Raw genomic sequence first — 26,260 nt, forward strand, 5'->3', positions numbered from 1 at the left:
TCTTCAAATATAAATATCGATAATACAACCACAGGGTTTCAATACTGGAAGACCTTTTATTCTGACCCTCTTTCCACAAAGAAGAAACCATAGTCTTGCGAAAATTAACATCTTGGTTTCCAGAATGCTCAGGAAAATTGTTCTCAGTAGGACTGACTGGACCCGTGCACTCTCTTAACACCTTTCCTCTTACCACGTTCAAAAATAAAATTCCTCTCGGATACTGTTCAGAAACCGGCGAGGAGTCGCCCTCTCGCCCAGTGCCATCGAGGCCTGGGCTTTCTGGGTCAAAGTTGATCCCCCTCCTGCATCAGGCCCCGGGGGCATGGCTGGCATCCAGGACGTTGGGGTGAGGGGAGGACAGAGGATGAGCGGAGGAAGCCAGGCGGCCCGCCCCTCGCCCGTCGGGGCCCAGGTCTCCCGCTCGCCGCTCGCCCGCCCGGCCGGCGCCCCGCCCCCGCCTCCTCGCACGGCGGCTCGGCCGATGCCGCCGTGACTCAGCGCTTCTCGCGGGCCGCCCGGCCGCGGCGGCGGCGGCGGCTCGGCGCGGGCTCCTCCCGCCTCGCCACCCCCTCTCGCCACCCACGCCCGCCCCCGGCCGCGGGGCCTTCCGTCGCACGGCCGCCGCCCGCCGCACTCCGCGTCCGCCCCGCCACCGCGCCAGCCATGGAGCCCGGAGCCCCCCGCCGCCGACACACCCACCAGCGCGGCTACCTGCTGACGCGGGACCCGCATCTCAACAAGGTGAGCCCGCCGCCCCGAGAGCCGCCCTGTGCCCGGCCGCCCGCCGCCGGGCCGCGGGGACCTGCGTCCCACCGAGGGGACGGTCCCACCCGGGAGGCCACTGCGGAGCCGGCGCCCGCGCCCCCTCAGCATCCCGATGCGGGACCACCCGGCGCGATGTAACTTGTGGCCCGCACGTCTTTGTCTGCCCTTCACCCATCCCGCGAAGGGAAGTGTGGACCAGTGTGGGAATCGAGCGGTGTCCGGGAGGGTGGCCGGCGAGCGGCCAGGTCAGCCGCGACGTGCCTTCCCGGTCCAGGTGACTGGACTGGCGATGACTGGAGGCTGCTGTGGAGACCAGTGGTGCTACTGGTCCTGCCTGAACTGAGATGGGCTCCGAGTGCCGGGGATCCCATCCACAAGATGTGGGGCTCCAGCGCCTCTTGGTTTCTGGGGTGACATGGTTAAGAAGCTGAGGTTGCATGGTGGGTGGTGGTTTCTTGTTGAACCCCACATGCATGCCTAGGTGGGAAAACTTACGTGATGCGGTGGTACAGTCATGTATTTATTTATTTATTTTCCTTTCTAAATTCTGACTTTTGGAAAGCTATTTTTTTTAACCTGCCCTCTTTTTTCTTTTCTTTTCTTTTTTTTTATTGCAAGGAAATTCAGTGTATGCCCCAAATCCAAGTTCCCTTTTCTCAAGCTGTGATATCTCCCCTCCCACCCTATACCCAAGACCTCTCCTATATGAGAACATCTTAGAAATAACTCAGTTTGCTCTTGTAAGTAACTAGGTCTTATTTTACAGTGTGGATGGTCATTAGATTGGTGTATGTGTGCCTGTGTGTGTGTGTGTGTGTAGTGAACATGTGCATATATGATTTCCTATTTATTCAGTATGTGGAGAAAAAAATGAGTGTCTTCTAAGGTGTCACTTTAGTGAACCTTTTCATTACGAAGTGTACCTCAGCATTCCTCTAGTCATGTTGTGGGTGACTTGTGCTCATTATTAATAACTTGTGATTATTTTATTCATTATAGCTAGTTTGAGTTTGTAATATTTTGTAGTGGCTTCTACAAATCTTTGATTATTTGATGTTTCTAATTATAGCATGTACATTTTTAAGTTTTCCTACTTATTTTTCCCTCAAAATAAATGTAATTGCTAGTTTGAATTTGTAATATTTTGTAGTGGCTTCTACAAATCTTGATTATTTGATGTTTCTAATTATATCATGTACATTTTTAAGTTTTCCTACTTATTTTTCCCTCAAAATAAATGTAATTGCTAGTTTGAATTTTTTTCTTCCTTTATTATTCTGTAGGTCGAGGCCTATTTTCACTAGAACAAAGGTAAACTTTGGTGTGACACAACCATTTGTGGCTTTCACGTGTTACCTGCCTGTCCTGATTTATGATGAAATTATGGGCTGCCTTGACAAGATCACACGAGTGGTATAACCTGTTTGGTTTTCTTAAGTCAAGGTTGAAATGTTTGTTAAGAGTGGGTAGATAGGCCAGGCCATCCCATAGCAAAGGGTTTGGAATCTGTGTTTGGAATCTCCTGCTAACCTGTAACAGTTGGTACCAACTTTAGAATAACACTGTCACAAAGTTCTTACACCAAACTTAGAAAAGTGCCATATTAACGTGCTCAAGAATCTTACAAAGTCAATAGAATGAAGTTTACTTACTCAGCCGTCGGATCAGGGTGATGTCCTGTGGAAATAACCCCATTGAAAACGGGCAACTGGGGTTTTCTTCATCTTCCATACATTCAAGAGCCCTCTGCCTTTGTGGCTAGGACAGAATTTTTAATGTCATTTAATGTTTTAATGTTGAGATGACCTGACTCCAAAGGGATGCTAATTCAATAGTGCTCTCTAAATTTCTCCTAACAGCCGAGCCTAGCCTGTCACCTGGGTATAGGAAGATTAGCCTAGCCTGTCACCTGGGTATAGGAAGACTTATTTAACCACACTAAGGAAGAGTTCTACAATCCTACAAGTCACCTTTGGGTGACTGAGACACACTTTGTTAGCATTATGTTCTTTCATTTAAGTATGGATGAAAACATCTTATGTTGCCGAGGAAAGTGGCTCAGTGCTTAAGAGTGCTTGCTGCACTTGCAGAGGACACGGGTTCGGTTCTCAGAGGCGCCACAAACAACTTGTATATGCACATGAGAGAGTGTGCACCCCCCCCCACATAGAGAAAGAGAGAGAGATAGAGAACATCTCTACTAGTTAGCATTTTATTCACATTCTCCTGTTATTCAAATATTTATAGTGATATTCCCTGCTATGTTGAATGTAAATTAATGTTTTACTATCTATCCTAGAGTTGTCTAACTACCAAACTTAGCCTTTAGCTTAAAATATATTTGAAATTTTTCTTCTTTTCATTTTTGTTTATGTGATTCCTAAAATTAAAACATTAATTCATTTAGTAATCATTTCTGTAGGGAAGCCTTTCCCAATTATCATATCCATTATCATTTAATGTTTACATTTACACACTCAGTTGCTTTATATTATTTTGTACTTATTACTTTGTCAGCTATTTATTTACTTAGTAAAGTTCTGATTGTGTAGCCTTGGCTAGCCTGGATGCAACTGACCGTGTAGAGCAGGTTGACCTTGCATCCACAGAGAACTGCCTCCCTGCCTCCGCCTCCTAGTGCTCAGATTAAAGAGATGCGTCACCCCAACAACTGCAGGGAGCTTTCAGAGTGTTGGTTCTGGCAATATCCTAAGACAGTACACCAATTAATTTAACTATCTCATAATATCTAATGCACATTACACAGAAGTCTAAAGTTCCTTTGAATCTGTCATTAAATTGTTTAATGGGATATAGTTAACAATGTTAGAATTTGGCTTTTATAATCTGTGAAATTTTAACTACTTTTTTGAATAATCTTAAGGATGTTAAAATTGGTAAAAGTCAAACTTAACAGTAGACACAAAGCCAAAAACAACAACAAACCTGAGAGACATAGTATCTTCATAATTTATACACAATTCTAAACCTTACTACTTGCTAATAGTCAAATGTATAACATTTCACACTGATTCTGTCATAGCTGTTGGGAAGCACTTCTACCTCTTACTTAGGGGCTTTACTGTGTTTATGAACATAGCATATATATATATATATTTATACATACACATGTATACATATATACATTCACATATGTATGGATACATATGTACATATATATAAACACTATACACATACACTCATATATATACATACATATATACAAACATAACTTTTTTGAAACAGAATCTTACTTTGTGTAGTTGAGGCTGGGCTAGGACTCATTATGTAGACTCGGCTGGCCTTGAACTCAAAGTAGTACTCCTGCCTCAGCCTTCTTTCTAGGTGCTACAATTGCAGGTATGAACCACCATACCCTATAGACTGAACTGTTTTAAGATGTTTATTTGTGCCTAACATATATCATATATCTCTATCTATCTATCTATCTATCTATCTATCTATCTATCTATCAATCTATGTGTATATATATACATATATATACATTGTATGTGTGTGTGTACACACACATATATTTATAATTTAAAATGTATTAGTTTCAGTATATCCTCTAATTTAGATGACTTTTAATTCTATGTTTTCAGAAATTTTACATGGCCAGTAATCATGTTTTATAAACTGCTATACAAAAATTAAAATTGTATGAACAATAAAATAATAATTACTCCCATTATTTTTCACTTTGTTTATGCAGTGGTGGGAAAACGCTCGCCAATTGATAGCTTTGCTGTAGGGAATTGTTCCTATGAGTCTCCAAATGCTGCCCCCCTCTTTGGTATTTTATGCGTTTTGATCCAGTTGTAGCTAGTGGCGGTTTCTTCTAAGAATTTAAGTTAGTCCTCCTTGTTAACTTTGAACTTGAAAAGGCGAGTTTCTGAAAAGTGCTTCGTAGCTGCTTGCTTCCTAGCATACCAAGATCTGGTTTACTGTGTTATGAGGAAAAGAGAAACAAACAGATCCTGTGATTAGGAACAAAAAACACTGTAGTTTCAGACAAATGACAGTTGTTTTGAATAATACAGAGAATATTAAAAAATCACTGTTTTTACTGAGGCCAAGCAGATGGAGTGATGATCTGACCGAGTCAACATTAACTCTTTGGATTTGAACACAGAACACAGAATACATACTTTAGTCTCCACTATGCTAATCTGGTAACTTTGGAGTAAAATAATAAATGTTTTTAAGAAACATGAGACTAAGCATGTGGTGGCACACACCTGTAATCCCAGCACTCTGGGAGGCAGAGGCAGGCGGATTTCTGAGTTCGAGGCTAGCCTGGTCTACAGAGTTCCTGGACAGCCAGGGCTATACAGAGAAACCCTGTCTCAAAAAACCAAAAACCAACAACAACAACAACAAAAACAAAAATAAAAAACAAAAAAAGCAAAAAGAGACTAGAAGTTCTAGAGCTTTTTTTTTCTTTTTTTTTCTTTTTAATTCGGTATATATTTTATTTACATTTCAAATGATTTCTCCTTTTCTGGCCCCCCAGTCCCCGAAAGGCCCATAAGCCCCCTTCCCTCCCCCTGTTCTCCCACCTATTCCTTCCCACTTCCCTGCTCTGGTTTTGCCCTATACTGCTACACTGAGTCTTTCCAAAACAAGGGGCCACTCCTCCGTTCTTCTTGTACATCATTTGATGTGTGGATTGTGTTTTGGGTATTCCAGTTTTCTAGGTTAATATCCACTTATTAGTGAGTGCATACCATGATTGATCTTTTGAGACTGGGTTACCTCACTTAGTATGATGTTTAGAGCTTTTATCTTAAAAGGTCGCCAACATCATTTTTCACTAATTAAGAAGATCAGCAAGAGTGCTTGTGTGCTGGTGATTGTGATTCTGTTGTGAGTAGTCCCAGGCAGGAATCTGAGGGTTGAAGGGGTCCTAAGACTCCAGTGTAATATTACAAGTAGGTTCCTTAAACTCAGAATGGATTATAATATTTTTAAATTATTCAGTCTCCAAAGGTATTTTCTAACTTGATTGTGACATACAGAGTACTTCTAAATTATAAAATAACATACCACATACATATGTGTTATAAAAGCCTTTATGTGCTGTGATTACATTACTCCAGAACTCTTGTGTTGAAATTGTAACTCCACCTGAACTGCATGGTAAGTTGTATATCAACCTGCATTATACCATGAGGCACCACCTAAAACATTGTTTAAAACCAAAGATCAAAAAAATCAGTTAGCACTGCTCCAAAGTAAGAAACAAGGCAAAAATGAGAGAAGGAATTCTTCATAATGAGGAGTCAATTTTGAATAAAGTTATAATAGTTATGAATATAAGCCGCCTCCATATTAAAGATGTCTTCCTAAAATCTAAGTGTTTTTTTTTTTTTTACCCGAGACAAGGTTTCTCTGTGTAGCCTTGTCCTGGAACTCACTCTGTAGACCAGACTGGCCTCCAACTCAGAAATCCACCTGCCTCTGCCTCAATTCTAAGTGTTTTGACCACAAAAATGTATGTGGGGCAATGCATATGTTAATTAGTTTAAATTTTCTATTCTGCAATGGATATAAATATCCCTAAATATACATAATAAATACATCAACTTTTGTTTTCAAATTTAAAATTGTTAAAACTAAATTTTATTGTTTAATTTTAAGTTTAAAAACATTAAAATGTCACCATATGAAATAGGAGAAATCTGATACCTTGTATCTTAAAGTAGAAAACTTTAAACTTCATAGTTTATGCTTTTCCAAATCATCAGAAAAATTCAGTTGTTAGATCAGGAAAATGGAAAACAATGACTCCTTCTCTAACCTGTAACATGAGGTATTGCTGGCTTTAAGGGACCCACAGATGTTTCGGTTTCAAGTTACAGTTTCAAGAAAGGATGCCATGGAAAGTGTCATTTCTTAAAGCCTGACAAAGCTGTACTTGTGAGAAGCTGGGGGCACCTAACCAGTCATTGCCAGTTTCTAATAGTATCCTTTATTTCATGTGTTTAGACCATTTACATTTAATGTAATTGTTATGTTTAGATTCAGACCTACCATTTTATTAGATGTTTGTCCTCTCTGAGATTTTTACTTTGGGATTTCTCCTTTTCCATTGTTTTAATGTTTATCATTATGTTTTAGTCTGTCTATTTAGCTTATGACCATATCTCTTTGCATATGTATTGCAGCAACTCACATCTTTATGTTTGGGTAGAACATAAAATTTTATGTCCTTTTAAAATTTCACACATATTTTAAAGAGTTTAGGAGGGAGTGGAGAATCTGATACAGTTCCCAGATATTTACAGCTTCTAGCCTTACTTTTGATTGCTGATGTTCCAAGTTTTCCTCAGGAGACATTTTCCTTCCATTTCAAGAATTTTTTTTTTTTTTTTTTTAGAATAAGTCAGTAAGAGACCAGCTGTCTCGGTTCCCTTTCTTTGAGAATGTTCTTATTTTACCCTCACTTTTGAAGCATATTTTAACTGAGTATGGAATTATCTGTTATCAGTTCTCTTCCTCGGTATTACCAAGCATTAACGTCTTGTTTTCTTGTCTCCTTTGTTTGCTGCAGTCATCTAGGTAATTAATGTGTGTGTATGTCACTTTTCTTTGGATGGCGGAGCTTGTTTTCCATTTTTAAATCTCAAATATAAATGCTTTTGGAATTAGAATTTTTTTGTTAACCTTAGTTTTGTTAAATTTCGCAGTTCAATAAACTTGCATCTTTTGCAATGTTTTTTATAAATTTTAAAACATTTTCAAGTCTTCTCTTCTCTCTCCTCCTTCTGGTGTCCCTCTGAGTGTACATGTCCACACATGTGTGTGTGGAGACCAGACACCTATGGTGGATGTCTTCATTTGCTCTTCACGGTGTTCCTTCAGACAGGCTCAGTCCCTGAATTGAGATCATTGATTGGCTGGTCAGTGAACTCCAGGGATCCCAGCCGCTGCCTTCCCCAGTTCAAGGGTTAAACAGCTTACCACCATGGCTGGCTTTTACTTAAGAGAGTGCTGGGATCTGAAATGAGTCCTTAGGCTTGCGTGACAAGCACTCTTCTTAACACTGCCAGCTCACAGCGCTCTATCACTTTAAGACTGATGATGTAAGTGCTAAGTTCAGAACAGTATTAAAAGGCCTCTTAGTCTTTTATTTCGTACATTTGTCTGCTTAGTTAATTTGTAATGATCCATCATGGACATCCCGGATGCTTCTCGTTCCATTTTATCTCAGCGCTTGAACCCATCCTGTGAATACTTTACTGAGTTACTTCTAAAACTTTCATTCGCCTTTATTTCTTTGCTGACACTTCATACTTATTTAAAGGGATTTGCTCTTATATTTGATAGTGACTTAATAACTAATGGCTCTGAATATTTTTAAAATAGCATTATAGAAAAAAAATTTTTTTAAGTGACAGGTGTGTCTCCTGCTTCTGTGTGCCACCTAGCAAGGTCTGTCTCCTGTAGCGGACACAGCACCCTTCTGTTTTCTGTCTGGAGAAGCTGCATCCTGCACCCCACCAGCCTTCACCCCAGGCTCAGCTTCTCTCCCGTCGTCATTCACCCATCATCTGAACTGAACTGAATTGAACTGAAGAGCTGCTCAGCATGCTCTTCCCCTTAACCTCTAAACAAAGCTAACGTTTGTTTCCACCCAGTGCTAGCTGGGATTTGTGCTAACTGGACACAAGCTTAGAGTTGGTTTTGGGGAGAGAGATTTCCAATCCTTGATTGAGAAAATCTACCCCTACCAGATTGTCCTGGGGACAAGCCTGTGGCGAGTTTTCTTGATCATTGCTGATTGTGAGTGGTGCCTCTCTTGCCCGGTGGTCCTGAGTGCTAGGCTGAACAAGCCACTTCCTGCCTCTAGGCTCCATCCCTGTCTGAGTTTCTGTCCTGACTTGCCTCATCAATAGAGTATGACCTTAGAGTTGAAAGGTGAAATAAACCTTTTCCTCCCCAAGTTGTTTATGGTCATGGTGTTTGATCACAGCAACAGAAAGCCTAACACACCTGAAGGTTACCACATTTGTTATTTTAGTGTCATTTGTGTACTTGCTAGTAAAATATCTCATTTGGTTCCCTTAATTGTAATATTATGGGCCATATTTCACAAGCTGTTGGTATTTTGCATATAATCATTTGTTATAGCTGATCTTGCTTGTGAGTTTGACATACTGAGAAGAGAGCACCTCTGGTGGGGATTGCTTCCATCAGGCGGGGACACGTCTGTGGGGCATTTCCTTGATTGCTGATTGGTAGAAGTGCTCTTCCTGGGCAGGCGCCTGGGGTAGCTGAGGAAGCAAACTGGTGAGCACTCCTCCATGGAGGGAGCACTCCTCCTTCAGCTCCTGCCTCAGGCTCCTGCCCTGACCTCCTGCCTTGGCCATTAGATGTAAGATAAACCCTCTCTTCCCAAATTGCTTATGTTTATGTGACTTTATAACAGCAGCAGAAGGTAACCAGCACATCATTGCAAACAGGAATTCAGCAGTAACTTGTTGGAAAATGTTAGCTGAGTGTGACAGCTAGCTGGCTGCCTGGGCCACAGGGGCGCCCAGACATTTGGTCAGGATTCTTAGAAGTGCTTCAAATAATATTTCCGGATGAGATTAATCTGAGAATTGAATAAAACAGATTTCTCCTTTCTGGTGTGGGTAAACCTCATATAATCAGCCGAAGGTCTGAATGGAATAAAGACCAGGTTGGAGGAATCTCCTGTACCTGTCGTCTGAGCTGGGACATCAGGTGCTTTTTCTTTTTTCTCTTTTCTTTTCTTTTCTTTTCTTTTCTTTTCTTTTCTTTTCTTTTCTTTTCTTTTCTTTTCTTTTCTTTTCCTTTCTTTTCTTTTCTTTTCCTTTCTTTTCTTTTCTTCCCTTTTCTTTTCTTCCCTTTTCTTTTCTTCCCTTTTCTTTTCTTCCCTTTCCTTTTCTTCCCTTTCCTTTCCTTTCCCCTTCCCCCTTCCCCCTTTCCCCCTTTCCCCCTTTCCCCCTTTCCCCCTTTCCCCCTTTCCCCCCTTTCCCCCCTTTCCCCCCCCTTCCCCCCCTTCCCCCCCTTCCCCCCCTTCCCCCCCCTTCCTCCCCCTTCCCCCCCCTTCCTCCCCCTTCCTCCCCCTTCCTCCCCCTTCCTCCCCCTTCCTCCCCCTTCCTCCCCCTTCCTCCCCCTTCCTCCCCCTTCCTCCCCCTTCCTCCCCCTTCCTCCCCCTTCCTCCCCCTTCCTCCCCCTTCCTCCCCCTTCCTCCCCCTTCCTCCCCCTTCCTCCCCCTTCCTCCCCCTTCCTCCCCCTTCCTCCCCCTTCCTCCCCCTTCTTCCCCCTTCCCCCTTCTTCCCCCTTCCCCCTTCCTCCCCCTTCCCCCTTCCCCCTTCCCCCTTTCCTTTCCTTTCCTTTGTTTTCTTTCATTTCCCCCCCTTATCCTTTAAACTCAAACTTAAAGATTTCGAAGCCCTTTTGGCATTTCAGGCAGATATCATACCACTGACTCCCCTGGGTCTGCCCCTTGCTAGAGGCAGCACTGTGGCTTTTCTGCCCTAGTAGTCATGTGGGCTAATTATAGTTCTCTTATAATTAATAAATCTCATATTTATCTGTCTGTCTGTCTGTATGTATGTATGTGTGTGTGTGTGTGTATGTGTGTGTATGGCATTTCTGATGCAGCTTCATGAGCTCAGTGAAGTAGCTGAGTGCACTTAGAGCACTACATATGTCAGCCGTGGATTGAGCACTCAGAGAAGCACTACATGTGTCAGCTGTGGATGGAGCACTCAGACAGCATTACATGTGTCAGCTGTGGAGGGAGCACTCAGCACTACACATGTCAGCTGTGGAGGGAGCTGCTTGTGGTGTTTCTGGGTTTATCATGTCGGAGGTGTGTGTGCCTTAAGAGCTGCAGCACCATTCTTTGTAGCAGTGCTTGCTGAAGGCCAGAGGCCCCTTTACAGTTGAAGCACATATACTTAAAACCACTTCCTAAAATAAACTGCACATATTACAAATTAAGCTAATTATATTGAAAATGTTGAAAATATTTAAAAACATGTGATATAAGCTATTTTTATTAAAGACAAATTGTACCAAGAAAATATACTTTATGTGTTGACAAATGTGTACAGTTTAAAGTAAGTCTTTTTATTTGCTTCTTTTTAGATATCTTACTATTTTCTTCTTTCAGGCCTGGTAGCTAAAGTGTAAACATGTATGACTAGGCCTGGCTCTGCCTTCAGATTTTGTGTGTGTATGTGTGTGTGTGCGTGTGTGAAAGAGAGAATGACAGTGTGTGAGAGTGTGTGTGAGAGACAATGTGTGAGAGAGTGTATGAGAGTGTGAGTGTGTGAGAGAATAAGTGTGTGAAAGTGTGCGTGCGTGTGAGTGAGAAAGAGTGTGAGAGTGTGTGAGTGTGTGTAAGTGTGTGTGTGTGAGTGTATGTGTGAGTGTGTGAGAGAGTGTATGTGAGACAGTGTATGTGAGAGTGTGTGTGCGTGTGAGAGAGTGTATGAGTGTGTGAGTATGTGTGTGTGTGTGTGTGTGTGTGTGTGTGTGTGCTTGTGCATGGAGGTGGAGGCTATAGGACAACCTCAGGAGCATCCCCTCCTTCTGAGCCAGAGCCTCTTACTGATGTGCAGTGTGCTGGTGAGGCTAGATGTTACCTTAACGAATTTTTGCAATTTGGGAGAATTTTTTTTCTTTTTTGAGACCAATTCTATATAGCTCAGATTGGCTTTGAATACTTTTCTTATTTATTTATTTATTTATTTAGATTTTTTGAGACATGGTTTCTCTGTATAGCCTTGTCCTGGAACTCACTCTGTAGACCAGGATGGCCTCGAACTTAGAAATCCACCTGCCTCTGCCTTCCAAGCACTGGGATTAAAGGTATGGGCCACAACTGCCCAGCTATTTATTTATTTTTAAAACTAGGATATCACTGTGTATCCCTGTCTGTACTAGACAGAACTATCTGTAGATCAGGCTGATCTTGAAGTCACCTTCCTCTGCCTGGAAAATCATACAACACCACAACTGAGCCTGTCCCTTGAGTTCTTACGGCTTTAGTCTCTCTGTGGTATGCTGGAATTACAGGCATGGGCACCATACCCTGACTCTAAATCCTTTATCTCCACTCCACCCCCAAAAGCCTTAAAAGCTGAGGGAATTGAGGGGTCTGGGGAGATGTTCAGTTAGGTACCCAATGTACCTAGTATGAACTATGTACAAGTATGAAGGTATAAGTTTGATTCTTCAGCACCTGTGTAAAAATGTTGGGCATGTTGGTGCATGTCTGTAACCTTAGCACTGGTTGGAGCTCAGTGGCCAGCTTAGCTGAACTGATGAGTTCCAGGTTCAGTGAGAGACTCTGTCTCAAAAAATAGGCCGAAGAGAGTGACTCAACAGAATTTTTGGGGTGGGTCTTTGATCTTTATACACATGCCTGTGCATGTGCACATGCATCTGCACACATATGTACACCCCATACATATACATACCAAAATAGAAACACAAGAAATAAAATTGCACACCACTAGGAAAAAAAATATTTTAATTAGAATTAGAAAAGCAATTTAATAATTTAGGGGACTTTAAAAGCTTTTGGGGAGATGAATGCTTCTCTTTTTGTAGATATAAAGTATGTATGTAAATTATATTGGTAAATTCAAAATATGACAATAAAAATTAAAGCTCAATTTTACCTCCTCTTAAAATTTTGTACTTGTTTTGAAACAGCGTCTTGTTTCAGTCTGCAAGCCTTGATTTACAATTAATTCTCTTGTCTTAGCTTCTCTCGTGCTGGGATTAGAGACATCTGACTAGCTTCAGTTTCATTTGTTTGAGTTAGAATAATAACTAATAAAAATATAAATTCCCCTCTTAAATATGTATCTTGATACAATTTTCCAAAAGTATAACGTATTTTAAATATGAGGAAACACTTTTTTTAAACGATTGATTCATCAAATTATTTGCAGTAACATTAAATCGAGAAGGATGGAGGCGCCTTGTCTGTGTGTGTGTGTGTGTGTGATGAGAGCTGTCTTGTCTTCGTGGTACGGATACTCCAGCATTAGGAGGTGCCTGACTTGTCTCCTGTAGTGTGTCCGTGGACTCTGCGGCACAGAGACACTTGCTCATCTGCTCTATTGAGCACTTGGATTCCCTTTAAGTTAACGTTTCTTTGTGATTGTTACCTTTCACTTGCTTTTTTGGTTTGTAATATTTCTTTTCCATGAAAAAATAGTATGTAGTTACAGAAAATTGTTGAATTAATTCACAGTTAGTGGATTACTTGTTAAGTGTCAAGTAGTCTTCTAGACATTGGGTAAATATAATCATTTATGCTCTCCTATTTCAGTGTTCTTAAACACATTAATGAGTCCTGTTGTGAAGTAATTCAGCTTGGTTTAGTTTCAGTTACAATTCTGAGACAAGTGAATCCAAACCACACAGGTTGTCTGGTACCATTAGAGCAGGTCATTGCAGAAGAGGAGATGCGGTTGGTTTCTGATTTGTTTCTGCTAAGTCAGTGAATCACTCCTGCAGATCCATCAGTAGTGGTGTTTGCACAGAGATGCTAACACAAGCCCCTCCTGCTAGCATTTCTGCATAGCAGGCTTGGATTACTCAGGAAGCTGTGGGGAAGGGAGAAGAAGGGTCACTTTGTTTGCTGCCCTTTGAGTGCAGCAGTGCCCTTCTGCTGTCTAGTGCTACAAGTCTGGAAGGAGTAAGAGAAGAAGAAAGGCAAATACCTGAGATTGGATTTAGAGTGTGAGGGTCCTCTGAGAGGGTTGGTGCTGCAGGGGACAGAACACCTGGTCTGTGAGTGGACATTGAACCTTTCAACTATTTGGCACATTTGGTAGAAGTCACATCCTGTTAGACCCTGGATGTGTGCTCTGCAGTCAGCGTTTGTTTTGCAGGTAACAGGAGCATACTTCTTTGGCTGACTTGTTTCTAACTTTATGTAAAATTGTTTTTTTGCTTTTTTTTTTGGATTTGGTTTTTTTGAGACAGGGTTTCTCTGTGTAGCCCTGGCTGTCCTGGAACTCACTCTGTAGACCAGGCTGGCCTCGAACTCAGAAATCCGCCTGCCTCTGCCTCCCAGAGTAAAATTGTTTTTAAGTGATGCCTCTACTAATATGGTAAATAAAAACTAGGTTAACTAAAATCATTTATTATTCTAAAAGTTTCAGGGCTTCTAAGCTTTGTTTTCTTATTCATCTATTATTATTATTATTATTAATTACTGTTGCTGCTACTACTACTACTTGTGCTTTCTAAAGGACCACAAAATGATATGAACCCAATAATGGGACCCTCTTTTTCCTTTTAACCTGGTCCCAGACTACTAAGCCCTATTTTTTTTTTTTTAAAAACAGTTGAGGTGGTGAATATTTGGCAAACACCATAGGATCTGCAGTTACTAAACATCAGAGACTATGGGGAGAGTTCCACATGGCATTCTCATTTACATGGTGTGTGGCACACAGCATAGAGGTCTGTTGGACCAGAGCAGATGCAGGAAAATCGAAGTAAAGGCCCGGCCGGCTCTGTGTGAGTCAAGGCGGCTGAGGGCCACCGTTGCTGGAGGAAGGCGCTCACGTTAGTACTCCGAGCTCAAGCTGTAATCTCAGAACGCCACATTTCCCTTGGTAGTTTTGCAGGCTCCTTGTCACAGCAGTAACATTCAGTGCTTTACTGTCTCTGTAACACTTTATTATTGGATACTTTTTTTTTTTGGCCTTAACTTCATTTTTCTCCTCACCTTGTTTCTGTTAGAAAAAGTCCCAAATTCCTATTATTTTTAATATATATGTATATGAATATACATTGATGGAATTTTCTCTTCCATCAATCATTACTCCTCATTGTAGGAATATTCACGAACTAAGGCAATATCTGTAGAGTCAGATATTTTAGTGTATGTGTTCCTGTCCATCGACTGCCAAGAAACAGTAGCATCACAGGGAGCTGCAGCAGCAGAATACTATGGACTAGGCATTTAAAATGCAAGGAATGTGTTCTTGCATTCTGAAGGCTGGGAAGGTCCAAGTCAACACACTGCAGTCAGTGCCAGTGGGGATCCCATTCCTGCATCACAGTGTGTCCTCACTGGCAGAAGGGCATCCAGGCTCTCTGGGGTTTCTTTATTGTATTCTAATCCTGTTCATAAGGGAAACTGCCAGGCACCTCCCAAAGATTCTACCTCCGTATGACACTACCTGAAGGCAGTGATTTCCACAAATCAATTAGGGACTGTCCACAAACATTCTAACCATGTACCAACCATCATACATATCAGCACTTAATAATGGGCCTAAAGAAACAGCCACCCAGTCTTGGAATAGAACCCTCTTAGGATTCAGTGTCTCCACTGGGAATTCTTTAGGGAATATTTTTTATCCCAGTCTTCCAGAAAGTTCTCTTTATTAATGGCCATTGTGCTTCTTTGCACTGACATCCCGTAGTATGTGCCAACAAACCCCTCTGGTCCATTCTGGTTTTTTTTTTTTTTATCAACTCCTTTTTTCTATTTTATTTGCCTTTACAATCACTGTTGCCTTATATTGTGTTTATGTAAAGTTGATAATCTGACATAGGAATAATCGGTAATGAGTCTAGAAAACCTTTAAAGAGGCTCAGGCACATGGGGTTGGTCTTGATAGGAGGAGAAGCAGGCAAGAATTACTTTTTCTTTTCCTTATTTATTTATTTATTTATTTATTTATTTATTTATTTTGGTTTTTTTGGATTTGGGTTTTACCAGACAGGGTTTCTCTGTATAGCCCTGGCTGTCCTGGAACTCACTCTGCAGACCAGGCTGGCCTCGAACTCAGAAATCCGCTTGCCTCTGCCTCCCAGAGTGCTGGGATTACAGGCGTGAGCCACCACTGCCCAGCAAGAATTACTTTTTCTAAAATTTAGAATGTAATTACATAAATTTCCCCCTTCCCATCTCTTCCTTGTTCCCTCTCAAAATTATCACCTCCTTTTAAAATGTAATTCTCTCTCTCTCTCTCTCTCTCTCTCTCTCTCTCTCACACACACACACACACACACACACACACACACACACAGAGTTCATTTAGCATTACTTTTATCTATATTTCAGGGCTGACCATTTGGTATTTTATAACCAATATTTCTCCTCCTACCAACATTCCTTAGTTGCTTGTAGTTTTTTGTCTATGGTGTAGTCTTGTGAGATTTTCCCCTTCTATATTAGCATGTCTACTGGTGGTATACTTCAGGTCTTGTTTAGGCAGCTATATGGTAGACAGGGTATCATGACTTCCTTGTTTTTTTAGGAGACAGAATTCCCACAGCAGACTTCCTGGTCCCCTGGCTCTGACCGTCTTTCCTCCACTTTTCCATGATGCTCCCTAAGCCTTAGGTGCAGGAGTTGTGTTACAGATGTATCGATTGGGGCTGCGCACTCTGTAATCACTTGTTCCCTGCATTTGACTGGTTTCTGAAATGGTCCATCTGTTGCAAAGGGAAGTTTCTTTTGTAAGTGGTGAGAACTACACTTACCTGTGGGTAGAAGGACAAATATTTACTACACTTGCTTATGGGTAGAAGGATAAATATTTAGAATACAGTTAGGAATTATGATGGTTTAGTAAAGTTGCAGTTGTAGGTTCTCCTATAAGACCCATGACCTCACAATCCCATGGTAATTGGCTTAATTTCTAGTATTGGATATGATTTCCTTCAAGGTTCCCTTAGGGATACTATACTATTATGGCCACTGTTATGGTTTATAGCTGTTACAGCTGAGCAGGACTATTGGTTGCTTTCCTTCCTTGGAACCTTACATAGCATCTTCCCATACCTTTAAAGTCAGATCTAGTTTGAGTCTACTGGGTTTTATGTCTGAAGTGTATGGTGTCAAGAGCATTCTTAATAAAGATGCCATACATAGAAGAATAAAAACATGGTACATTTGGGCTTTCAGGAGAAATTAGGATAACCAGGATTGCATAAGGATGTTAGGAGATAACCTGAGATAGTTGGATCAGGTCCCTGAGAGTCCTGCAGTTTATTTTCTGACCTAGTTCAGAGTTGGAAGTGCAGCAGGTGTCAGCTGACCTACTTCTGCTCACACTTAAAAATAGAGAACTAGATACAGCTGGGACGGAAGTCTTCCTGCGCCATTTGCATCAGGTAACTGGGCAGCTCCACAGCCTTCTGTGCATTGCCCACCAGGAGAGAGTGATCTCCCAGCAGCACTTTCACTTCTGAGCACGGAGGTGAACCTGCCAGAAGAGAGTTGGTCTCCCAGGAGCACAGACACAGGCTTACAGGCCCATAGGAGGGACAAGCTCCAGCCAGAGACAGGAAGACCAACTAACACCAGAGATAACCAGATGGAGAAAGGCAAGCACAAGAACCCTACCAACAGAAACCAAGGCTACTTGGCAACATCAGAACCCAGTTCTACCACCATAGCAAGTCCCAGATACCCCAACACACCGGAAAAGCAAGAGTTGTATCTCATGATGCTTATAGAGGGCTTCAAGAAAGACATACATAACTCCCTTAAGGAAATACAGTGGAACATGGGTCAACAGGTAGAAGCCCTTAAAGAGGAAACACAAAAATCCCTTAAAGAATTAAAGAAGATCATGGGTAAACTGGCAGAAGCCCTTAAAGAGGAAACACAAAAGTCTCTTAAAGAATTACAGGAAAACAAAAACAATCAAGTGAAGGAACTGAACAAAACCATCTAGGATCTGAAAGTAGAAGTTGAAATAATGAGGAAATCACAAAGAAAGACTTCTCTGGAGATAGAAGACCTTGGAAAGAAATCAGAAGTCATAGATGCAAGCATCAACAACAGAATACAAGAGACAGAAGAAAGAATTTCAGGTGCTGAAGATACCATAGAAAACATTGATTCAACAGTCAAAGAAAATGCAAAATGCAAAAAGCTTATAACCCAAAACATCCAGGAAATCCAGGACACAATAAGAAGCCCAAACCTAAGGATTATAGGTATAGAAGAGAGCGAAGATTTACAACTTAAAGAGCCAGTACATATCTTCAACCAAATTATAGAAGAAATCTTAACTAACCTAAAGAAAGAGATGCCCATGAACATACAAGAAGCCTACAGAACTCCAACCAGGCTGGACCAGACCGGAAAGTCCTCCTTGCACATAATAATCAAAACACCAAATTCACTAAACAAAGAAAGAATATTAAAAGCAGTAAGGGAAAAAGGGCAAGTAACTTATAAAGTCAGACCTATCAGAATTACACCAGACTTCTCACCAGAGATGATGAAAGCTAGAAGATCCTGGGCAGACCTCATAGAGACCCTAAGAGAACACAAATGCCAGCCCAGACAGACTACTATGCCCAGCAAAATTCTCAATCACCATAGATGGAGAAACCAAGATATTCTATGATAAAACCAAATTTGCACAATATCTTCCCACAAATCCAGCCCTACAAAGGATAATAGATGGAAAACGCCAACACAAGGAGGGAAACTTCACCCTAGAAAAACCAAGAAAGTAATCTTTTTCCAACAAACCCAAAAGAAGATAACTACACAAACATAAAAATAACATCAAAAATAACAGGAAGTAGCAATCACTATTCCTTAATATCTCTTAACAACAATGGACTCAATTCCCCAATAAAAAGACATAGGCTAACAGAAATATTTTTCATGTAAATCTTCAATTTTATCAGAAAATGTTTGTAATTCCTCTTTCAATTAATTTAATAATTTTTTATGTCTACCATTTTGTCTGCATTATTTTTCATGATCTTCAATTTTAACATGTTTTTCTGGCTATTTCTTCTATTTTATCAGAAATGTTTTCCATGTAAATCTCTGATTTTGTGATAAAACATTTTATCACAAAATATTTTTAATTCCACTTTCAATTAATTTAGAAAGGTTTTTATGTCTACCATTTTATCTGCATTATTTTTCATGATCTTCAATTTTAACATGTCTTTCTATATATTTCTTCAGTTTTATTGGAAATATTTTCCATGTAAATCTTCAGCTTTATCAGAAAATGTTTATAATTCCACTTTCAATTAACTTAGGAATACATTTATGCTTACCATTATTATATCTATATACAACTTTCCTTGATAATCTTCAATTTTAACATGTTTTTCTACATTTTTCTATAATTTTATCAGAAATATTTTCTATGTAAAACTTCAGTTCTATCATAAAATGTTTCTACTTCCTTTATCAATAAATTTAGCAATGTGTTTTATGTCTACCATTTTACTCTTTAATTTCCATGGAAATTGTCAATTTTAGTGTGCTTTTCTATATCTCTTCTATTTTATCAGAAATATTTTCATGTAAATCTTCAATTTTATCATAAAATGTTTTTACTTCTTTTTTCAATAAAAAGAACATGCTTTTCAAAAAAATAGAGAGCTATTTATTTTTATATTTTCTAACATTAAGGACTGCATCTTTCATTTTTGTTTGCACATGCATGGAGTATATGTGCTGTATGTACCTGTGTGTTTGTGTATGTGTGTGGATTTGAATGCACATGTGTGCACATGCATGCGGAGGCCAGAAGTAGACAAGGTGCTTTTCTCGATCCCTTTCAAGCTTATTTTTTTGACATAGGGTCGCTCACTGACACCAGAGCGTCCTGCTTGGCTGGCCAGCTGGAGGCCCACCTGTCTCCCCTGCCCTCGAGCCAGGCCAGACTTCCGCATGAGTGCTGGCCATCCCAGCTCAGGTCCTGGTGTTTGCACAGCAGACACTATTGGCTGAGTGCTCTATCTCCTAGGCCTCTGGGTTTTGTGCTTTTAGGTCGTTTGTTCCTGTTCGCTCTCCACTCCCAACTTAGTATCTGTAGATAAGGGAGCAGGTGCTGAGTGCACAGTTGACTGGCTGGACTTCCAGCAGCGTTAGACCCTGCACTCCCTGGGGTCTGTGTGCTTGTGTGCTGTTTGGCTTCTCCTTTACATCATCGCTTTCCTCTTTGTCCTAGGACTTGGCTTTTACTCTGGAAGAGAGACAACAGCTGAACATTCATGGCTTATTGCCGCCCTGCATCTCCAGCCAGGAGCTCCAGGTCCTTAGAGTAATTAAGAATTTCGAGCGTCTCAACTCTGACTTTGACAGGTATCACATTTAACAGCAGTGTTCTCTTACGGAACTCTCCTACTCTCTTTTGCAAAGAAAGTTGAGCTATTATAAGTTAACTTTGAGGAGAATTTGTTTGCAGATACAGTGGTTTTTTTTTTTTTTTTTTAAGCATTTGCTTTCTCTAGGATTATTTGAATGAAGTATTTTTTTATAATCTAATCAGTTTAATTTTCTCAAGATAATTTTTTCTAGGAGAAAATGATATATGCCCATGTCTACTTAATATATGTTATTTATTTATATGTAAACATGTAAACATAAACATTCTTAACAACATAAACCTAAACAAAAGAAGGAAGAAATAGCCAAGAAAATTGCTGTCTTCATTTCTAAAATTGATAATTGGTCATGGCTGGAGTTTATAACTGCCCTCTTCTGGTGGAGTGATGCAGCCTTTCAGTCCTGCACAGTTCAGGCCTTGGTAGTGCTCCCTACATGGTGAGTTTCCACAGTACCAGGGTGGGGTCTGATGGCTGGAAGGACCAGCCATACTTATCAAGTAAGTTCCTCTGAAGGAAACTTCTGTGGGAACTGTTATTCTCTCCCGAGGACTGCTTTCCCAGTGACCTAGCGGCCTTCTGCTAATGTCACTTCTTGAATTCCCTGGCACCTTTCCAATCAGCACTTTGGAGGAGACCAAGTTTTCTGCACACATTCGCACACTTAAGTTTACACACAGAAATCACTCTGAAGGGCCTAGTTTTGTTACTGAGAACAGTTTTTCAAGATTTTTCAGTTGTATGAAGTAGTTTGAATTTTACTGAAGGTTACAGGTAATACAAAAAGGATTATACATAATAGAAAGGTAACTAGGTGAGAAATGCCTCTATCCAGAGAAAGGCCATTAACAGCTGGGTGTGACCGTTCATTCATTTAATCTCAGCACCCAGGAAACAGAGGCAGGTGGATCTCTTTAAATTCCATGCCAGCCTAGTCTGTAGTGAGTCCTAGGCCAGCCAGGACTGCATAGCGAGACTGTCTCAAAAAAGAAAGTAAGGAAAGAAAGGAGCCACTAGCTTGCTGAAGTTAGTGGGTAAGCTCTATTGTGATATTTTTATCTCTTTAACTATAAAATAGGGACTAGGTATGTCCAAATACTGAACAGAATTGAGATTTCAGCAATAATAGTAATGTCTGAATGATAGTAATCAAATTTGTATATTCTTATTTTTTGAGATCTTGTGGTTTTTTTTGTTATGTATATATTTATGTATGTGTGCACATGTGTGTACATGTCTGTGCATGCACATGATTCTTCCTCTGTAGTTTCCACCTTATTTTCTGAGACGGGCTCTCTTACTGAACCCAGAGCACATTGATCGACTAACCTAATGAGCTCTGGGGTCCACTTGTCTGTAACCCTGGGTTACACTGGGTTTATATGTGGACCACTGAGTGCAGGTTTTACATTGATGCCAGAGATCCAAACTCAGATCCTCACGTTTATATGCCAGGCTCTTTTTCCTATGGAGCCAGTTCCTTAACCCCTTGAAGGATATTTCTAAAATTTTTGCTATTTCGTTTTTAAGACGGGTCTCATGATGTAATCCAATCTGGCCTCATATGCAATCTTGCCTGAGTTGCCTGAGTATTAGGGTTAGAAGCACACGCCACCATACCTGGCCTGATTATACACACTTTCTACTTGGCTAAAGGTGTATTGTATACTTGGTTGAAATCAGATTTCTGTTATCCATTTTGACTGTTGTAGATCTAAGTGTGTCTCATTTCCACAGGTATCTTCTGTTAATGGATCTGCAGGATAGAAATGAGAAGCTCTTCTATAGTGTGCTCATGTCTAATGTTGAGAAGTTCATGCCTATCGTTTATACGCCCACCGTGGGTCTCGCATGCCAGCAGTACAGCCTCTCCTTCCGGAAGCCCAGGTATGAAACTTTTATTTTAAATACAATTTGCATTTTATCCTTTTGTAAATTTTTAAAATTTTGTAATTGACATGAGTTGTATTAATCTATCATAATACAGAACATGTGTAAATCAGGAAATGGCTAAATTGAGCTAATTAATGTTTAGATTATCAGTTATATTTGGTGATTTTTCAAGCCAGTTAAAATATATATTCTCAGTGATTTTTGGCAAGGACACTGAAACAAGTCTCCTAGCAAGTCCATGATCTCCATGTTGGGACACGGAGAGCTGGCTCACATGGCTCTTCAGAGGGCCTGAGCTCGAGTTCAGTTCTCAGCTCTCACAGTGAACTGCTCTGTTAGCTCAGTGCCTGGGGGTTCAGCACTCTGTTCTGGCTTCTTTGGGCAGGAAACTGCATTTATATTCATATGTGCATTCATACTTAAATCTGAAGTATTTAAGTAATTAAATAATTGGAATATGTTTTCATTGTCTGTAGTCACTGTGGCACACAGTAGGTCTCTATAATTCCTTCTTATACAGTCAAAATTCTGCATTATTTGACACACATCTCCGAATTGTGCAGCAAATCTTCCAGCCCCTGGGAATTACTATTCTGTTTTTTGCATTATGAGTTTGACTCTTTCAGTGAGATAACACATGGTACCTCCCTTTCTGGGTGTGGCTTTGTCCTCCAAGGTCACCCAGGATTTTATAGTGATATTATATATATATACACTCTTTATCTAAGGCTGAAGGGTATATCATTATGTATGTATGTCTTCATTAACTTATTTGTTACAAAAATTAAATCTGATTCTGCATCATTCATATCCTAGCCAGCATGTCTCTCATCATTTTAATGATAGCCATTTTCTCAGGGGTCAAGTGATAGCTTCACCAAAACCGACTCAACCCAGCATGGTGACAAATTATGGAAGCTGGAACTTGGGGAAGGAGAAGCCTAGTGAATCTGGTCACTCTGGGGACTTTCTGAAGCCATGACGTTGTTCACTTCCTTTTTTAATGTCTTTTTTTTCCTTTTCTTTTATTGGATATTTTCTTAATTTACATTTCAAATGTTATTCCCTTTCCTGTTTCCCTTTTGGAAACTCCCTATCCTCTTCCCCCTGCCCCTGCTTCTATGAGGGTGCCTCCCCACCCATCCACTCCTGACTCCCCACCTAACCACCCTGGCATTTCCCTATGCTGGGGCATCGAGCCTTCACAGGATCAAGGGCCTCTCCTTCCACTGATGCCCAACAAAGCTATCTTCTGCTACATATGCGGCTGGAGCCATGGGTCCCACCATGTGTACTCTTTGGTTGGTGGTTTAGTCCCTGGGAGCTCTGGTAGGTCTGGTTGGTTGATATTGATGTTCTTTCTATGGGATTGCAAACCCTTCATTCAGCTCCTTCAGTCCTTTCTCTAACTCCTCCATTGGGGACCCCATGCTCAGTCCAATGGTTGGCTGTAAGCATCCACCTCTGTATTTGTCAGTTTCTGGCAGAGCCTCTAAGGAGACAGCTATATCAGGCTCCTGTCAGCAACCACTTCTTGGCTTCCACACTAGTGTCTGTGTTTGGTGACTGTATATAGGATGGATCCTCTTGGGGGGAGGGCAGTCTCTGGATGGTCTTTCTTTCAGTCTCTGCTCCACACTTTGTCTCCATATTTCCTCCTGTGAGTTTATCTACTTCCTGCAGGATTGACTGTTCCCACTCTCCACCTAACATCCTATGTCTTAAGAAACTCTTTCAAAGTGAGAAGTTTTATTCTTACACAAAGCCACTCTATAACGCTTCTCTAGCAACTGTCAACTGCTAATAGCTCCTGAGTAAGGGGTGGGGTCAGAACATCTCAATCTATGTATTTCATGGAATTTTTTACTGTAAGGCTTCTAATAGTTCAGTTTACACATTATATATGCTACGATTATATCTGCTTAAATTTTGGCAGTGAGAAGAGTATCAATGCTGATTGTTGAGTAGATCCAGTTATTAGGATTTCTAGGTTTTGCTTTATTTTTTTATCTTTTTCTTTTCAGTGCCTAGAGTTGAATCCAGGGCCTTGCATATGCTAAACAAGTGACTTCCACCTTCAATTCTTCCTGGAAAAATCTTTTGGGGGAATATGGGGGGGGGGTATTGAGACAGGGTTCTTGTAGCCCTGGCTGTCCTAGGAGTAACGGTAGCAACAGGCTAGCCTGGAGCTATCTGCCTCCCAGGGGCTGGGACATGTGGCACCATCCCTAGCTTTCTGGAAAGTTCTTAAAGCAATGTATATAAGGAACTATTAAGATGAACTACAGTAAAACATTAAAATGCCCTTTGCTACATTAGTGTTCCCAATTTCCTTCAGAATTCCAAAATGTTCTGGAGTAGTCACTAATCAACAGTAACTGCACTTCTTAATTTGTTATTAGGAAGTATATGTGGTAAATACAGAAATCCACCTGCCTCTGTCTCCTGAGCACTGAGACTGAAGGTGTGCACCACCACCACCACAACCAGTTTGTGTCTGACCATTCCAATGTGGCTTAAATCAAGAAACCAAATTCAAATAAGCACAGCCTTGGCTCAGCTGGTTGGCTCTGCTAGCCAGAAATACCTGAATCCAGAATAGAGACCCATCTGGCCCATTTTCTAAAAGCCACCAGCCTGTGGTAAATATTACCTGGGTTTGAACCCATCTCTAGGCGGTTACATTTATGAGTCTAAATGTTGTTTACTCAAATGAAAATATAGTCTGAATAAATCCAGAGTCTCTAGTCTTCTTAGGGTGTCCTTTTCAACTGAAACTTGATTTGTGAAATAGCAATATCAAAAAAAAAAGCTTAAAATAATATTTGAAAAAATCCCTGTAGCTGACATTCCTTCAAGCAACTAATAGTGGGGATATAACTGTCTTAACCATTAATGAATGGTTAATTGAATTGAATCTTTCATATTGTTTAAATGTGTCGTGTTGGTGTATGATACTAACTTGACAAGTTAGGACTACTTTAGTAGCTCAGTGACTGATTGTAACGTAAGCGTGGGTGGTTTCACGGCCAGTTTGAATTAAGTGCAGGCCGTATGCTCAACCTTTGAAATATTGGTCTTACGAGCACTGTGACCTGACCGACTGTGAAAGGCCCCACCTCTGCACACCATTACATTTAGGAAACGAAGGTTCAGTGTCTTGTGGCCTCCTCAGGAGTTTATCATTATTCAGCTAACTCCTGAGACAGCAAAATGAAAACCTCCAGGCGCATTGCCCAGAGGTCTCCGGGCTTTGGCACAGGCTGGTGGAGCTGGCTTTTAGAAAATGGGCCAGATGGGTATCTATTCTGGATTCAGGTATTGTGGCTAGCTGAGCTAACTGGTTGAGCCAAGGCTGTGCTTATTTGAATTTGGTTTCTTGATTTAAGTCACATTGGAATGGTCAGACACAAGCTGGCTGTGGTGGTGGTGCACACCTTTAGTCTCAGTGCTCAGGAGACAGAGGCAGGTGGATTTCTGGGTGAAGCCAGCCTTGTCTACCCAGTGAGTTCCAGGCCAGCAAGAGAGACATAGTGAGAGCCTGTAAAAATACAATTTAGCATATTAATGTGACTTTTTAGAACCAGGAATTCTCACTTAGTCTGTCAACTTTAGAGATTCTGCTAAATAGAAAATCACTGACTGTAATGCTTTCAGAAGAGTGATATGATTGTTACATGCTTATAGTAACACCTTTGGTTTTTATTTATACAGGTTCAATAGTTTAGTGCTCCTGTTCATTTGTTTTGTTACCTTTAAAATAAGCTCAGGATGTGGTGTTTTTGTTTTTTGCATTGGTTGTGCTTTGAGGTTTTTAGAAAGAGTGCCAGTAGATGCTCTGCAAAGCTCTGAAATAAACTAGAATGAGTTGGTTTTTAATTGTTGCTTCAGTGGACTTTTGAGCACTTGTTTAGAAAAAAGCTGCTTGTTACTGACAGTGGAAATGCAGAGTTACAAGTTCAGATCATTCTTTTTCTGAGCAGGACAAGTGCTACGTTTATGATAGTGTCTGTCTGTCTGTCTCTGTGTGTGTGTGTGTGTGTGTGTGTGTGTATGAGAGAGAGAGAGAGAGAGAGAGAGAGAGAGAGAGAGAGAGAGAGAGAGAGAGAGAGAGAGAGACACGTTTACTAAATAGCAGTGAGGTCAAGTCTCTGCCGCCACAGCTACTAGGAATTCACTGTGTGCCCAGAAGGAGTTTAGAGTTACAAAGTATTTTCTCTCTTACGCATTGCCTTAATTAGGAAAAATGTGGAGAATGGAAAAAATGTAGACATGATTCAAACATCAGTTCTTTATATCAAGATCTAACAGTCAGCCAAATTTATGCATAGACGTATAAATCTCTTTGGCAAGGCAGTGAAACTTATCTTCTACTGAAAAAGCCTTTAGAAATACAGTAACAGCTCATTGAGTCTCCATTCCATCTAGAGACTGCACATGTGGAAAACTTGAGTGGAAATTTAAGTTTCAGATCCAAAAA

The 26,260-nt window shown here is 40.8% G+C and overlaps 1 protein-coding gene across 1 annotated transcript in view; it reads left to right on the forward strand.

Moving 5' to 3' along the window:
• Nucleotides 1-406: 406 nt before the first annotated feature.
• The window catches only part of Me1 (malic enzyme 1), a 116,479-nt gene continuing 90,625 nt past the window's right edge, over nt 407-26,260 (forward strand). The window contains exons 1-3 of the mRNA XM_052187704.1: nt 407-744; nt 19,731-19,864; nt 21,625-21,774. Of these exons, the coding sequence (XP_052043664.1) occupies nt 667-744; nt 19,731-19,864; nt 21,625-21,774 (362 nt within the window). The 5' untranslated portion in view covers nt 407-666. The remainder of the gene's footprint in view (nt 745-19,730; nt 19,865-21,624; nt 21,775-26,260) is intronic.

The sequence above is a fragment of the Apodemus sylvaticus genome, chromosome 7 (genome assembly GCF_947179515.1).
Source record: "Apodemus sylvaticus chromosome 7, mApoSyl1.1, whole genome shotgun sequence".
Taxonomy (NCBI): domain Eukaryota; kingdom Metazoa; phylum Chordata; class Mammalia; order Rodentia; family Muridae; genus Apodemus; species Apodemus sylvaticus.